This window comes from Condylura cristata, unplaced genomic scaffold (assembly GCF_000260355.1).
Source record: "Condylura cristata isolate star-nosed mole 26May11 unplaced genomic scaffold, ConCri1.0 scaffold00015, whole genome shotgun sequence".
NCBI classification, from domain to species: Eukaryota; Metazoa; Chordata; class Mammalia; order Eulipotyphla; family Talpidae; genus Condylura; species Condylura cristata.
Genome location: NW_004567116.1, coordinates 40,778,115 through 40,795,263, shown reverse-complemented (window position 1 = coordinate 40,795,263; position 17,149 = coordinate 40,778,115). Strand labels below are relative to the sequence as shown.

General features: G+C 52.4%; 1 protein-coding gene across 1 annotated transcript in view; it reads left to right on the top strand.

The window, feature by feature from the left end:
• Positions 1-824: 824 nt before the first annotated feature.
• LOC101618522 (olfactory guanylyl cyclase GC-D-like) overlaps positions 825-17,149 on the top strand; it is a 34,993-nt gene continuing 18,668 nt past the window's right edge. The window contains exons 1-10 of the mRNA XM_012725216.1: positions 825-1,545; positions 3,550-3,845; positions 5,960-6,314; positions 9,212-9,296; positions 9,927-10,023; positions 10,108-10,236; positions 11,498-11,578; positions 13,847-14,023; positions 14,272-14,428; positions 14,709-14,858. Coding sequence (XP_012580670.1) covers positions 825-1,545; positions 3,550-3,845; positions 5,960-6,314; positions 9,212-9,296; positions 9,927-10,023; positions 10,108-10,236; positions 11,498-11,578; positions 13,847-14,023; positions 14,272-14,428; positions 14,709-14,858 — 2,248 coding nt within the window. The remainder of the gene's footprint in view (positions 1,546-3,549; positions 3,846-5,959; positions 6,315-9,211; positions 9,297-9,926; positions 10,024-10,107; positions 10,237-11,497; positions 11,579-13,846; positions 14,024-14,271; positions 14,429-14,708; positions 14,859-17,149) is intronic.

Here is a 17,149-nt window from a genome sequence, read left to right as displayed (position 1 = left end):
GCCAGGTAGGAAGTGAGCTGAAGAGACTTGTTCAAATCCCGTCACTCTATTAACTCCACTCAGTTTTTCTTAGTTTCCTCATCTGTACAATAGGCTAGAAGACCTTTGAACATGGCTCCAAGGGGGATCACTTGTATTGTAAATCCTCTAGCCATGGACATTGGGGGAGCTACTCTTACCCAGGCCTTGCTTCTGCTGTAAGTCCAGAGTCCAGCAGAGACAAGAGCTGTGGGATGTGCTGGCCTTGAGGATTAGAGGCAGGGGAGGCTCTGAGGACTACCAGGAGAACTTGGCCCACCTTGGAGAATGAGAAGAAAGAAATAACGGTAATAGGTCGATAGAGCAGGCTTTCTTTAACACCCGAGCACCATGAACTGTGCTAAGAAACTTATTAGATCATTGAATCATCACACTAACTTCATAAAATAGGTTTCATTATTCATAGTTTGCAGAAGAGGAAAACAAGTCTCCAAAATTTCAGAGATTAGTCTAGGGCCACAGAGTGGCAAACCCCAGCCGGACCTGGGCAGCTCTGACTGTGGACACCACCTCCTGAGCCACTGAGCCCCAGCCCAGGGCTGTGCAAAGGCATGAAGAGGTCGTGAGCCAGTCCTGGGGTAGGGAGTGTTAGAGCCTGGAGCTGGGGATCTTCAGACATCATGGAGTCAGCCCCTCACATACCAATGGAGAGGCTGAGGTCCTGGGAATGGGTGGCTGCCTCAAAATCACCTAGGAAGTGTCAGAAAATGTTGGAAAGCAAATCTTGTTCTTATGTCCCTTTCCCAGGACTGCTGGGGTGCTTGCACCCTGAAGGCTGGTACCAGATGCTGCTATATGGGAAGATCTACCCCCCCTGCCAAGGCCTGTGGGGGTCCACTCTTGGTCATCCAAGGGCAGATCCTTTCCTGCCATTCTTCTCTGTGGTGCTTTGGGGTACCCTCCTCTGGGTTGGCTTCCTCCCTGATCTGGCCCTGGGAAACAAGACCTTCACTTTTGGGGTCCTGGGTCCATGGGACTGTGACCCCATCTTTGCCCAGGCACTTCCCAGTATGGCTGCCCAGCTGGCTGTGGACCGAGTCAACCAGGACCCATCACTGGTGCTGGCCTCACAGTTGGCTCCCGTGGTCCTTCCCACAGACTGTGACACTCCTCGCGCCCTGGCCACGTTCCTGACCCACAAGAGCATGGTAGCTGCTTTTGTGGGCCCTGTCAACCCTGGTTACTGCCCAGCTGCAGCCCTGTTGGCCCAAAGCTGGGGCAAGACCCTCTTCTCCTGGGCATGTGGGGGTCTGGAAGGAGGGAGTGAGCTGGTACCCACCTTGCCTCCGGCTACCCATGTGTTGCTCTCCATCATGAGATACTTTGGTTGGGCTCGGGTGGCCATTGTGTCCTCCCACCAGGACATTTGGGTGGCTACCGCACGGCAGGTGGCCACGACTCTCAAGATGCATGGGTTGCCTGTGGGGCTGGTGACCTCTCTGGGACCTGGGGAGCAGGGGGCCACAGAGGTCCTGAAGCAGCTCTGCAGTGTGAATGGCCTGAAAAGTAAGTGTGTGTGTGGGTCTTTCCCCTCTGGGAAGCTTGTCCTACTACTAACTACACAAGATATGCAGCCAAGCACTTGGCAATGACCTTACATTTAACCTCCCAGCAGCTCTGTGAACTGGGCCTGCTCAGGTGTGTACTATATACTATAGCTCAAGGCAGTAATGTGTCCAAGTCACACCCCTGGCAAATGGAGCCAGAGCCAGCTTTTGAGCTCTGATTCTTGCATCGATCATGGTGTGAGCCACGAGATCTCTTGTTTCTTGCTTGGTACAATGAAGGAGGTGAGCCATCTTTGAGCCTCAGGAAGGAAGTTAGAGCCAATGTTGGTTTCTTAAAATTAGAGTTGAAACCTTCATGGACTTGCTGATTGATTGATTCCTTATTCCTCACATTTCTCAAGACCCACCCTCCAATCCTATGTGGGGTTGCATGGGTAAACAAGACAATGGTGGCAGGGCTCTCGAAGGGAAAAATGTGTGATGGGCAGGCATAGCAGGTGCTTGTGATGGAGAGGTCAAAGCCACCCAGAGAGCAGAGCTCTGGAGAGGTGGAGGCGGTCTTGTGGGATCTGGGATGCTTCTTAGAGAAGGTGACATTTGAACTGTCTTTAAGGGAATTAACCAGGGAAAGGAATGGTGGGCAGAGTGTAGCGGGAGGTGGTAGCTGAAAGACAAAAGGGACCTTAGAGTTCATTTACATTAGGGTTTCTCAGACTGTGGGTTGTAGCCCATTTGAGTCCAGAAGCCAATTAAATGAATCAAGAGTAGCAGCACACACACACGATGTGGGGGGGGGGGAGAGAAAGAAAGAGAGAGGAAGGAAGGAAGGGAGGGAGGGAGGGATGAAGGGAGGGAGGAAGGAGGAAGGGACTGCAGTAGCAACTGGGACCACAGCCAAAGCAAATGTTGACCATTTTTTGATTGGGTCAGAAGACCCATTCCTGGGGTGCTTTTTGTCTTGGGTGCCATCGTATGGAATGTATTTATGTCTGTATAGGACTTTAGACACCACCAGGGCCACAGAGATTGCAAACAAATGATGAATATATAAATAAAACATGGACTAGCTTCGTGGAATAGTATGCTGCCAGGAAAAGGAATGCCATTCTGTTCCAGCTATTCCATGGTTGAGCTTGGAGCACATTATACTAAGTGAAAGACGCCAATCACAAACAACCATATACTGCATATTTCATATTTAAATGAAAGGTCTAAAACAATCTAGAAAGTAGATTAGTAGACTAGGGCTGGGGGAGGCAGGAATGAAGAGTGACTCTAAGAGGTAAGGGCTTCCTTTGAGATGATGAAAATGTTCTAGAACTAACTAGTACTATTAAATAGAATTAAATAGTTGCACAGCTTTGTATATATACAAAAAAAAAAAACCCCACTGAATTTAGTGCCTTTTAATGGATAGGAATTATCTCATTTTCAAAAAGAGCCTCAAAAGTAAAAAGGATTACAAAGTGGGAACCTGCCTGCTTGGTCCATATCCTGAGTGTAGCATCTGTTCAGGTACTAAGTGTAGTAGGATGGTGGTTAACATATCCTGGGGTGACACCTAGTCTCTCTGCCCCACATCTGACAATAGTTATGATAAACATACTTCTTAGTGCTCTTATAATACTGAAAGACTAAATGATTGCAAAAGTAATTTAGGATAACACATAGCAGGTTGTTGATAAATATTAGCAATGGTCAGGGCCAGAAGGTGGAGGGAAGGTAGGTTAAAACGACTATATGGACAGACTGGAAGGACATGTGAGCATGAAATACCATCATTTGAGGGAATTTTTTTCTCACCAAATCACCCTGATTTGATGGCTATGGCTGTTACTGTTTTAGGGGGAGCCAATGAGGGGAAATTTTGCTTTCTGCCAGATTTATGGGGGGTGGAGCTAGAAACTGGCTGCAGAGGGAGGGGGCAAAACTGAACGTTCTGAGCAACCCTCCGGGGGCCATAGATTCCAGGCTTCAGGGTGAGCCTGGCCTCTGTCTGCAGTTGTGGTGCTGTGCATGCACTCGGCGCTTCTGGGGGGCCCCGAGCAGATGGCCCTGCTGAGCCAAGCATGGGCCCATGGCCTGGCAGACGGGAGGCTGGTCTTCCTGCCCTACGACGCCATGCTCTTCGCCTTGCCCTACCGCAACCGCTCCTACCCAGCCCTGGGAGACGGTGGACCCCTGCAGGAGGTCTACGATGCCGTGCTCACCATCAGCCTGGAGTCGGCTCCCACAGACAAGGCCTTCAAAGCTGCTGGAGCCAGCGCAGAGGTGGCTGCGTGCTGGGAGTCAGAGCAGGTAGGTCAGTGCAGACCCCCACAGGCCCACACAGGTACGCACACGCTCCTCACCTGCTCTGAGCCTTCCTGACTTTGCCAGCTGAGCACCTGGCTGGCCAGTCCCAACTCCACCATGGGCACGTGGCCTGCCCCTTAACTTGACAAATTGTCTGGTCCCCGAGTATGGTCTCTCTCTCTCCTTTCTTCTTATTTCCCATAGTCAGTCTTTTGACTTGCCTCATCATTTGTTGTTGTTGTTGTTATAATAGTTTATTTTTATATCATTTTGTGCCTTTTTCCATCTCAGTTGTAATCCCTGTGGACTTCCCACCACTAATTCACCCAAGTACCATCACCACAGTCCCCTGTACTTCCCTCCCCCTCTGCCCCATTTCTGATCCCTTTCCCCACTCCACCCCGGTAAAATGTCTCTGGCATATAGTTGTTCATTATTATTTTTCCCCCAGTCCTTTATGCTCCTGCTATGAATGAATCCATTTGGTATTTTTCTTTTTCTTTCTGGCTTATTTCACTCAGCATGATCCCTTCCAGTTCTACCCATGTTCCTGCAAAAGGCATGAGTTTTTCTTTTTTGATTGCTGAGTAATATTCCATGGTGTATATGTACCACATCTTTTTAATCCGGTCATCTACTTTTGCTGCCTCATCATTTTTTGTTATGTCTCTCTTGCTTCTATTTTTCTACCTCCAACACACTCCTCTAATTCTCATCTGTTCTTTCTCTTACAATCATTCTTCTCCTGTTTCTGAATTGTGAGTAAAATGTGAAGATCTGACAGAGATTTTTGGGAAGGTGGGAGAGTGGGAGGCTTTCTGAAATCATTGCTGGGTGTGTGGGGTTGGTGAGGGGTTTAGTTTAGAAGGCTCAGCTGCTTGAGTCTCCTTTGGGGTGTCTGCTTCCTGGTGATATGAAGACCAGTGTCTAGAGCTGGTGACAAGCACACAGACACTGATGGAAGTCCATTAAAATAGTCATTTATCTGATAAATGGCCCTCAGGTGCTACTGTGCCTGTCTTGGACATGGCGATGAACAAGACTTACCTGATTTTAAGGAATTTCTATTCTGTTGTTGGGGTCGGGGGGGATAGTCCTTGTAACATGTAAAGCAAGTTCATCTAGCAATGATGTGCTAATAAAATAAAAACAGGGTAGAGTGAAGAGTGGCTGGGGTGGATATCAGAGAGTAGACAGAGAGGACTATTCTGGGGGGGTGGTGCTTGAGCTGAGCTTTGAATGACAAGGTGGCAACAGATAAGATGTGTATGAAGAGTAACTCAGCTGGAAATGGCATATGCAAAGGCCCTGGGGTAGTTTGGGCTCCAATGGCTATAAGAACAGACAGAAGGGAGTTTGAGTGGCTGGACTCTTGAAAGTAGTGGTGAAAGGAGCTGGGGATAAACTCGGGCCCTCATTATGAGAGGCTGTAAGCCAGGATGAGGAAACGGAAATTTTCAAAAGTGAACTGGGAAATCACCATGAGTTTTAAGTAAAAAAAGTTTTTTTTAAATCACTTTGCCTGCTTCATGGGAAGTGGCCTGTTGAGGGCCAGACTGAGCAAGGAGAAGCTTAGGAGGCCCTTGCATGGTCCAGGGGAGACATAAGAGGGACGGGCATGTAGAGGTGGTGGGCGGACAGTGGGTTCGGAATAAATTCTGAGTAGAAAGCTGAATAAAGCTTGATGATGAATGGGGTTGGGGGGGGTGGAGAAAGAAAGGTGAGAGGAATTGGGGAATCATACCTGAGCTTGCAAAACTGCTCAGGTGGTAGTTCCATTTCCTAAAATGTGGGAGGAGTGGGGTTTTGTAGGTGGAACCAGACAGAACCTCTTTTGTTCATGTTCATGTTCTCTTTTGGACATGTTAGTTTGCTTTGATTGGCCTGGGAGACATCAGAGTTGCTTGTGGTGGTGCTTGTCATGATGGTGGTGGCTGTGGAGACTGAGGCTGCTGAAAGGAGCTAAGATAATGGGGGGATCAAAGAGAGGACTGTATTGGGGGAAAGAAAAGGGGGAATAATCCACATATTTGCTGCTGGCAAGGTGCTCAGGACTCAGAGATGTCTGGCAACCTGTGCCATGGAGTGATGGAGTTAAAAGATGCTCTCTTCCTCAGGCGTCCCCCCTCTTTGGAACCATCTATGATGCTGTGGTGCTGTTGGCCCACGCCCTGAATCGCTCTGAGAGCCATGGGACAGGACTCTCCGGGACCCACTTAGGGGACCACATAAGGACTCTGGATGTGGCTGGCTGTAGCCAGAGGATTCGGACAGATGAGAAGGGCAGGAGGCTGGCTCAGTATGTGATCTTGGACACAGATGGCAGAGGGAGCCAGCTGGTCCCCACCCACATCCTGGACACAGGCACATGGCAAGTGCAGCCGCTGGGCAGGGCCATACACTTTCCTGGAGGGGTCCCACCGGCCAGAGACTCCAAATGCTGGTTTGACCCCGATACCTTATGCATGAGAGGTAATTCATCATTTATATAGCTACCCATCTGTCCATCATCCATCCACCCATTTATCCATTCATCGATTCATCCATCCATCCATCTGTCCGTCCGTTCATCCATCCATCCATCTATCCATCCATTCATCCATCTATCCGTCCATCTGTCCATCTGTCTATCTGTCCATTCATCTGTCTCTTGGTCTATTCATCCACTACCCATTCTTTAAGCCTCTGCATGTAGACAGTCTTATGTGGGAACAAGAACAGGTACCAAAAGAAGACTCAACACTGTTGAAAAAACTAAACCAATGGTTGTGAAGTGCCAGGAAAGCCTGGGAAGGCTTCCCCTCTGCTCAGCAGGGCTATAGCATTGATAGCGGGCACCCCCACTCTCAGTTCTAAACTACATAGCATCCCGTGATAAGGCCATTACCCTCTGCAGGCCCCCGCAATGAACAGCTCTAAAAGGCTTGGTGACTCGCCCAAGCTCACACAGAGAGGTGATAGTTGAGCTAACTCCATTCCCAAATCTACTGATTCCAAAAGCAGAATTTCTCTTATTTTATGACCACAGGAGGGTAAGACATTTTTCTGGTTCCTAACTTGTATTCACAGTTGCTAAACCACCAAGGGGTGCGCTCACCGCTATGTTCACCCCAACGTAGGAGAACTGGAGCCGGGAGAGAATGAAACAGGAGCCTGGGGTCTGGAGTCCAGAATCCATTTATTAGGACTGTCTATGGGTATATATAGGGTCTGTACGTGTAGGGAAAAACAGGAAATGTGCCCAGGGCAGGGAGTGGGGTGCGTGTTTCTACCAGGCCTGGGGCTTCTTGTAGCTTCTACTTGAAACAAAGTAGTGGGCTGCAGCTATCTGCAGGACAGAGAGCACTGTGCTCTGCTGGCTTGTTTGTTGGCCTTACTGGGGAGTGTGCTCACCCATGCACAACATTAGCCAGGGCAGGCAGGTGCACTTTCGACACCTCCTATGGAAACAATTCAGCCCAGCTCATCACCCCTAGGAAGTGGGGCTTCAGTGAGTAGTGAGTTGTAGAATCTGAGAACCACAACATCCAAGACAGAGCTGTGTCCTCAGCAGGGTTAGAATCGTGCTGGTCCAGCCTCTGACCTTCCGGCCCCTGCCAGCCAGTGACCCAGCCTTGGCCAGGAGCTGGGCTGGGCTGGGTGCTGTCCCCACACAGCGGGCTCTGGGGTGCCTGGGCTCCATGGTCTCTTGACAAAGCAGACAGGAGGGTGACCTAGGCTGGACCCCAAGCCGGGAGAGGCCTGGGTGGACCACACTGGTTCCTCAGGTCAGACCATGAGCTGCGCTACATGGGGAGCTACAAGTCCTGCTTCCTGCTTCCAGCCCTGCCGCCACCCTGCTCTGGGACCTGGGATAGTCACTGCCCCGCTTCAGCCTCAGTGTCTCCATCTGTAGTAGGGGAGGGGCATACAGAGGCCAGAGAGGATACGGGCTTTTCCCAGAATGACCACGGCCTCCCAGGCCTGGGCGTGGCAGAGATAGAGGCTCTCATCTGGTACAGTGCCACGCTGGTGGGCTCCTGAGGGGCTGGCAAGCTCCGTGAGGACCCCTGGGCCACTGACCTCAGGCTTCTCCTATCTCACCAGAGTCGTCACTGTGGACCTCTCCACACATTGTTACACCAGCCCCCCGGGGCCTCGGTCTTCCTTATGCTCTGCTCTCCCTTGAATACACCAGGCTCCAACTTCAGAACCTTTGGCTGCTCCCTAAGTCCAGAATGTTCTCTCAATACATATTTACACGTGTTCCCTCACCTCCTCCTGATCTGGACTCAGTTTCCTTCCTAGGGACTTGGGTGAGAGGCAGGATGGTGCAGTGATTAGGATGTCAGAGCAAAACCACCCTGTCAGCCACTCATCTTGTTTCCTCTACAAAACTGTGATCCTGGCCATAGCTCCCTCCAGTGGTCATTGTCGGGAATAACGGAGTTGGCGTGTCAGCGCGGTGGACCAGGTGTTTGGTGTAACACCACCACACCAGCATAATAATCAGCACTGCAAGGCATGTGGCCCAAAACTGAGCACTCGTGGATGGTTCATCAGGCACAGGCCTTGGCTCCCTGCACGTAACCAGCTTGTCACTGCAGGTCAAACTCAGATTGGGGCCCTCAGCAGGACAGTGCTCCTCTTCCAATAGCAGGAAGGAAGAGAGGAGCAAGAAGGAAGGGAGCACCCCCCCTACCCCTGCGCCCCACCCCCCAACCTTTCCCAGGCAGCAGAGGTCATTGTCTTCTTTCCAGAATGGGGTCTGGCGTTTTACCATTGTGCCAGCCCAGACGGATGGCAGGGCTGTCCGAAAAAGTAGACCTTAGCAGCCTCATTCATCCTAGTCCTGTCTGGAGGATGACCGTTGGAGATTTGAATTCAGTATAAGGAGGGCTCGGCAGAGTGAGTGACCGTAGAGTTAACCCCCAAAACAGGTGGTGAGTGACATACAAGAAAAGGGTAATGATGGACAAAAACACTTTTTATTCAGCCCTGCTCTGTCCAGGCTCTGTCTTTGGTGCCAAAGAATCTGAGATGAACAAGGCCAGGCCTCTGCTGTCCAGCTGTCTTAGTCTGGTGGGAAGGAGGCTGAGGCCACTGTGTGCTCAGGAATGTGGTGGGGTCTGAGCAGGGCACGAGGGGCCCCAGGGCAGGGACCTGCAGTGACAAGCTGGTTACGTGCAGGGAGCCAAGGCCTGTGCCTGATGAACCATCCACGAGTGCTCAGTCTTGGGCCACTTTGACCCTCACTCCTGGGAGGGGTGGCTGGGCTGTGTCCCCATTTCTAGGGAGGCCTAAGGAGTGGAGGCAGGAAGTGAGTGAAAGGGGGTGTCCTTCTGCATGTCGTCACTGTGCGGGCTCACGTTTGCCTTGCTCCACCTCAGGTTTGCAGCCCCCTGGCAGTCTCCTCTCTCTGGTCCTGGCCTGTGGCTTGGTACTCGCCGGAGGAGCCCTCACTTGCCTGATGAGGTAAGACCTTATCTGTGCCTGCGCTCACTCTGCCCCTCTGAGCCCCCACCCCACCGGGCCTCTCACAGGGTCCACAGCCCTGGTAATCCCAAAGGACTTTCCTTCTTGTCCCCCAGGACAGCCCACACGCCTGTCCATCCTGGCGCCTCAGGTCAGGGCTCCAGGCCATGTCAAGGCCACGGTGCCTCCTGAGGAGGTCCATTTGGGACCTGAGGGAGAAAGAAGCTTGGGTTCTCACACAAGATGTTCCCTCCCTGCGCTTCAGGCTGTGTCTGTATGTGGGGGCGCAGCCAGGATGACGCCCTGGAGCCACCCGTCTGTGCTGAAAATCCTTCCTGGGAGCTGAAGTCCTGTGTCCCTCAGAATTTCATCACTTCCAGGATGGGGCAGCGCTCACCTGAGGCTCTGGCTGCCTGTGAGGGCTTTGGAACATGAGGCTGGGAAGGGCAAACACCTCAGGCTCGGAGTTGGGGTCAACAGGGTCTTTGGGGGCAGTACCCAGAGGCAACCTCTCAGCACAGCTGGGACTTCTGGGGAAATAGCACAGAAAACGGGAAGAGGGTGGGGAGAGCTCAGACTGAGTGGGCAGTCACGGTCACATCATCCTCTGTCCTGCACTTCCTCCTGCAGATGTGGCATCCAGAAGCTGCAGCTGCTGCGGGGCCCGCATCGGATCCTGCTGACAGCAGAGGAGTTCACCTTCATCCATCGGCCTCTGGGCAGACGGGTGGGTGGGCGAGGCACTGGGCTTGGTGGGCAGGCCAAGGGCTGAGGCCCCGCCCAGGCTCTTGACCCTGTCTTGCCCTCACAGAGACTGAACATGGACAGTGTAAGTGACTCGAGAAGTGTGGCAGATGGGGGGAGCCTGAGGTCAGTGGCCCAGGGGTCCTCACAGAGCTTGCCAGCCCCTCAGGAGCCCACCAGCGTGGCACTGTACCAGGTGAGGGCCTCTATCTCTGCCACGCCCAGGCCTGGGCAGCCGTGGACATTCTGGGAAAAGCCCATATCCTCCCTGGCCTCTGTATGCCCCTCTCCTACTACAGATGGAGACACTGAGGCTGAAGCGGGGCAGTGACTGTCCCGGGTCCCAGAGAGGGGCGGCAGCAGGGCTGGAAGCAGGAAGCAGGACTTGTAGCTCCCCATGTAGCGCAGCTCATGGTCTGACCTGGGGAACCAGTGTGGTCCACCCAGGCCTCTCCCGGCTTGGGGTCCAGCCTAGGTCACCCTCCTGTCTGCTTTGTCAAGAGACCATGGAGCCCAGGCACCCCAGAGCCCGCTGTGTGGGGACAGCACCCAGCCCAGCCCAGCTCCTGGCCAAGGCTGGGTCACTGGCTGGCAGGGGCCGGAAGGTCAGAGGCTGGACCAGCACGATTCTAACCCTGCTGAGGACACAGCTCTGTCTTGGGTGTTGTGGTTCTCAGATTCTACAACTCACTACTCACTGAAGCCCCACTTCCTAGGGGTGATGAGCTGGGCTGAATTGTTTCCACAGGAGGTGTCGAAAAGTTCTAGACTTTTCCCCACCTCCCCTGGGAAATGTCATCTCTTTTCTTTCTTTCTTTCTTTTTTTCCTACTCAAAGGAGGCTTTAATAATGCACAAAGCATGTTCTGTCTGCTTCTCTGAATTAGCTGACAGGTTTTGAACGAGGCTGAGGAGGCAGGACCCATCAGCGGCAAGGGGGGAGGCAGCTGTGGGCATTGCCCACTCTGGGCCAGGCAGGCAAGGACAGTGTCCCAGCCTGAGGTCCTTGCCTCCCCCACACACACTCCGTCCTACCTTTGAGTCACGTCACCGGGTTGGGTGTCTGGTTGTTAGCTGACCTCAGCATTGGGAGCCAAACACTGACATGCTCTATGTCCTCCTTCTCTTTACCCTTGGGATGTAGGTGGGGGCATCATCCTCACTGTACAGAGCAGGAATATGAGGCTCAGGGAACTGAAGCCACCTGCCCGAAGTCACACAGCTAGACAGTGGGGAAGTCAGGACTAGAACCTGGGTTTCAGCCAAGGCCCATCCCAGTCTCTTCCCAGGCTGCAGTAAACAGCTAACTTTTATTTCACTGGCCAGGCTCTGCCCAGCTCAGAGCACACAGAGACAACACATCTATGGAGAGCAATCTCCATCTGAGGGGCTGAGGGATATGCCCGAGGTCCATGGCTGGTGAAGACCAGTGGGTGAACTCTTGCTCTTCCTTATCAGGGGGAATGGGTGTGGTTGAAGAAGTTTAAAGCTGGAGCAGCCCCCGACCTGCGGCCCAACTGCCTCAGCCTCCTGAGAAAGGTAGGTGGGGAGAGATGGAGGGGGGCTGCTGGCGCCAGTGATGTCAGGAGAGGGGCCCTGCTGGCCTGGAATGGGCCATCTGGACGGGAAGCCTCTGGCTCAGTCAGTCACATGTCTGTCGCCATCACATCCCAGCACACCCAAGTCACAGCATCATCACCAAGACCTCAGGGCACCATCCTCTCCGCAGGGTCACTAGGAGACGTCATCAGCATCTCTGAAGGCCCTTGGCCTCTCCACCCCTCATCTCCGCCCTCCACCCCTCCAGTGCTCCACCCCACCCACCCCTCCATCCACTGACCATGATCTGTACACCTAACTGACTGTGTTCTGGGTTTGGGGGATACAGCAGTGAAGAAGAGAGACAGGGTCCCTTCCCTCGGGGAGTTTCTGTCACTCGCCATCACCTTGTCACTTAAGCACCTTCTCCTGGCAGATTGTGACCTTCCCTGGCAGCATAGTGGGGAGGAGGAGAGTCAGGGAGACCCCAGATAGATTCCTGCCTCATGGACACTTCGCTGTTCTGTAAAATGGGGTTCGCTGTTCTGCCTAAGGGGGTTATGAGGATCAGAAAGAACATGGAATAATCCAGAGCTGTCCTGGGCTAGTAGTGTGCTTTTGGTAAGTGGGGAATTTTATTATTATTCCCAGCATAACCACCAGTCAGGTTCAGAGCAATTAAGTGACTGGAGGCTGAGTTAGGCATTTCCTGGTGGTCAACTGTAACGAATGTGAGTAAATGTCTCTTAAAAGTAAAGGTCCTGTGTGGTCAAATAAATTTGGGAATTGCCGGGATTAGACATAGCGCTTCTCAAAACCTTTAATGTGCTGTTCTGAATATTTGTTCCTCTGTACTTTACCCACAAATGGAGCGTTTAAAACCGTACCATTTTATAATATTTGACAATTTTGTCATCAGGGAATTTGGGAAGGATCCTTCTGAACACTGGTCGGGGTCCCTCGGTGGTAGTCAGCTTGTAACTGTGACGTCCAGGGCTGGCCGCCGTGACTCCCAGGCCAGCCAGCCCCATGCCCTGTTTTGTAGATAGTTTTATAGCTGATGGAACACAGCCCTGCTCGTTCAGTTATGTATTTATTGTCTGTGGCTGCATTCGCTTGACGACAGCGGAAGTGAGCGTTTGACAGAGACTATGGCCTAAGACATTTACCATCTGGACTTGAACGGGAATTTTGCTGACCCTTGATCCAGAGGGCCCACAAAATTGTAAAATATTATAAAATAGTTGTTGTTGTAAGCCCTCTACTTGTGGGGAAGAGCACCAGATCATCAGAACAGCACATTAAAGGTTCTGGGAAGCAAAATGTCTAATCCCAGCAATCTGCGCTCACATGCTTGGGCAGGTGGTAGGGAAGTCAGTGCAGCTAGACCTTCTCCCCACACTGTGATCTCAGGGCTTCTCCAGTGTGTCGACTCAGGCACAGGGAGCTTTTATTGCCAGTTAGGGTCCAACAGAGAGCGCTCCAAGAGGCAGGACATGGAAGTTGTCAGTGTTCTAAGAGGAGACCACTTCCCCAAAGTAGCCATGATTCAAGGCCCTTCAGATTCAAGGGGAGAAGACAAAGATCCTACTTCTAGATCACAGGATTTGAGGCCACCTCTTCATATATGCTAATGTGCTTATGAATCTCTAAGGGGGAGAGTATTTAGGTTCCCCTACTTAGCTGACCTCTGAGCTACTTTTCTGAGAAGAGCTGTGGCAGAAATGGGTTGTAGCTGCTTGCTTGCTCATTCATCCATTCGTTCACTCGTTTACCCCACCACCTACTCATGCATGTGTACACATACATATGTATATACTATTACATCTACTCATCTACTCATTAGTCATCCTTTGATACATACCTGTGCTGACTCCATCATCCATTCTTCTTCCATCCATTCATTTACTCATCCATCCATCCACTCACTCACCCACCTCACCATCCATCCGTCCATCCAAACATCCATCCATCTATCCATCTATCCATCCATCCATCCATCCATCCATCCATCTGTCCATTCGTCCATCCGTCTACCCGTCCACCGTCCACCCGTCCATCCGTCCATCCGTCCACCCGTCCACCAGTCCATCCATACATCCATCCGTCCATCCGTCCATCCATCCAACCATCCACCAATTAACATTCTGATGTCTCCCTGCTCAATGCTGCCCTGGGAAATAATGTGTGGGGACCAGGCATGGCTTGAACCTGGCTCATCCTTCAAGGAGCTCCTTTGGGTTGCTAAGGTGCCCCCTGTTCAAGCAGATGCGGGAGCTGCGACATGAGAACATTGCTGCTTTCCTGGGCTTCTTTGTGGCCCCTGGGGTCAGTGCTTTGGTGTTGGAATACTGTGTCCGGGGCAGCCTGGAGGATCTGCTGCGTAACGAGGCTCTGCGGCTGGACTGGACCTTCAAGGCCTCCCTGATGCTGGACTTAATCCGTGTAAGAAGCCTCCTTGGGCCTGGAGCTGCGGGGGTTTGGGGTGGGGGTGGGTGGGGAAGGGCAACGAGACAAAAGATGCCCAGGTTTCCCAGCCCTGGGTTCTTTTCATTTGACTTGAGAAAAGCTAAACAGTGTGGCATAGAGTGAGTGGAGGCAGGAAGATTTCCTGGGCTCTGTGAGAATTCTGAGAGGACCAGGGGTTCTTCTCACTCATATAGCCTAATGGAGGCTCATTGTGTCCACTCCAGGGCATGCGGTATCTGCACCACCGACATTTCGCTCATGGCCGCCTCAAGTCCCGAAACTGTGTGGTGGATGGACGCTTTGTGCTCAAGGTTACTGACCATGGTTATGCGGATCTGCTGGATGCTAAACGGGCTCCCTGCCCCAGGCCGGCCTCAGAAGGTCAGTTCCGGGCTGGGTAGGAGGCTGCCAGGAGGCCTCTGTTTGAAACAGATGTGTATGAGGCAGGGGCAGGGGTCACCTCCTGCCCTCTGAGCTTCCTGTGTGTGACCTGGAGTTGATGGCTTTTCCTCTCTGAGCTGTAGGCTCCTTGCTGGGAGTGAGGGAGGACAGGAGCATCTCCTTCCAGAATCGTATGGAAGGCTGATGGCTTGACAAGTGGAAAGCACCTGGTCAGGAGGGTCAGGGGGTGATACATTGTGGCCTGGCCCTGTGATTGCAGAGCTGCTGTGGACAGCTCCAGAGCTTCTCCGGAGCCCTGGGGTGCCCAGGAGGGGCACCCTCAAAGGAGATGTCTTCAGTGTCGGCATCATCCTGCAGGAGGTCCTGACTCGAGGCCCACCCTACTGCTCCTCGGGGCTCTCAGCGGAAGGTACTGAGTCCTCCTCCTCCCTTGCCAGTCCCCCATGAGGGGGACTGTAGTTCAGGAGCTTGGGGACCACCAGGAAACCCAGGCTTAAAAATAAGCAAACAGACACACACGCCTGGTTTGACCATGCGAGTTGGGTTTCTTTGACTTAAGCCCGGTAACTAACCATTTCCAGAGATGAATACAGGTTTCTGGGTGAAAGTTCTAATGTTTCCTCCCTCTTCCAATGCCATTGTCAAGGGTGCCGATGCCCTTACCTGAGCTACTTCCCCTGACAGACTCTGTCAACACAGGTCTTATTTACTTACTAAGTGAGTGATGACATGATGACTTACCTTTTCTGAGCCTTGGTCTCCTCATCTTTAAAATGGGAAATCTCTACTGCAGCACAAATTTGAATCCCAGCCATGGCATAGCCGACTTCTGGCCCACCCTCTGCTCCCCTCAGCAGTGTATTTCACTCCATCTGCCCGTTCTGCTCCCCACTCTGTCTCTGGTGAATCCTCTCACCCCCTTGCACCTCTGGTCTGCACCCCAGTGCTTGTATGTAGAAATAAATAAGTCTTTAAAGAAAAATGGGGATCCAATAAAAATGTACCTAGCATCTTGCTCATATCTGACTTGGTTCTCTGCCAAGAACATCTTTGTCCCCATCTTTTTGGGTGTGTGAGGTAACTACTCACACCGTCCCACTAGCACCTTGTCTTGGGCATTCTCTTCTTTGTAGGAATATCTCCTCCTCTTTGAGTTTTCTTTTAAAGTTTGCTGATGCTCCTCCAGCTGTCCCTCTGCTGTCTCTGTCCAGTTCCGGGGACCTATCCCCTCCAGAACTCCTGACATCTCAGCCATAATCAGGACAGTGATGGGGCCATGCTTGCCATCCCTCACTCCTGGTGAATAATTTCTCACTCATAAAGAGCCTGGTCCCGCTTCCTTTCTCCACAAAGCCTGCTCAAGGAATAATGAGCATCCCAGGCCCCAAGTTTACGAGGTGGAGGAGTGGCAAGGAGAAGCGCCTCTGTCGGGCCATTTGTTCACCACTCTGAGCTGCCCCCTCCCCATCTGCCTGCGGGGACAGCAAGAACCAGCCCCTGTCAGTCCTCAGCCCAGGTCTCCAGCAGACTCTAGGTGCGGAACCAGGCCCAGGACTCCATGGCCACCCTAAGATTGGAGTGTTAGTCCAAGGCCTACTACTTCCTGAGGGTGCTTTCCCAGTCTCAGGGAAGGCATGTTAAGAACACAGGATTTGAAAGACACCAACTGCGCCCAGCTGTGTACCTCTTCACCTCACAACTTTGAGTCAATTCCTTTTGGGCCCTTAGTTTCCTCATGTGCAGCCATGATGCCTGCCTCCCAGAGCAGTTGTGAGGATTCAGCGAAATGCTTTAGACAGAGTGCCAGGTTTCCCGGGGCTTGTAATCAGCAGCAGCTCAGGTGGCTTTAGGGTTGTGCTCAAGGGTGATTCCTGGGCCCTACCTGCTCACCCACAGAAAGCAGGCCCTGCTTACTGGCAGATGGCTTTTTTCTAAGTTGCTGGATGGGCCCTCACTTAGAGTCTCCACAGCCTCACACATGCATTTCTGCCTCGGACAAGAGTGTACTCTTTGCGGAGGGGATATAAGTGGGGCTCAGAGTGGAGAAAAGGAAAATGTGGGTCTGGGATTTGGGCCCCAGTCCCCTGCCCATGCTCAGTGCTCCTGCCCTCACTCTCTCGCCTCAGCTCTGGAGCATCTCCCCAGAGACCCACTGTGGGGCTGGTGATGCAGCCTCTTCAGTCACCAGCACCGCTGGTCAGTAGCTGTGAGTTGCTGCATGTGACCAGTGGGCCTGGGCAGTGAGGGCACATGAAGCCTCCCGGCGTGGCTGGGTGCTCCGCAGCACGCTCACACCTGAGGCCTCCCTGCCACTTCAGGAGAGCCTGGAGCCTCCTATGCTATTTGACTTTTTTTTTTTAAGCTTTATTTATTTATACATACAGAACTGGGGTACAGGCCAGAGGTGCAGGGGCCGTGAGAGGCTTCACCAGAGACAGAGTGGGGAGCAAAACAGGCAGATCAACGAAGTACATTGCTGAGGGGAGCAGTGGGCGGGTCAGGAGAGGTCTGCCATGCCATGTGGGTCACCTCCAGGGCGGGAATTGAACCATGCTGAAGTGGCTTTAGCTTCTTGGTGCTGTGCTCTAACTGCTGTGCCTCCAGGGATGGCCCGCTATTTGACTTTTAATATCTGCTGACCGAGAAAATACTCCCAAACAAAATCTGCTTTGAAATTGGCGACAGTTTGAAGTGGGCTTG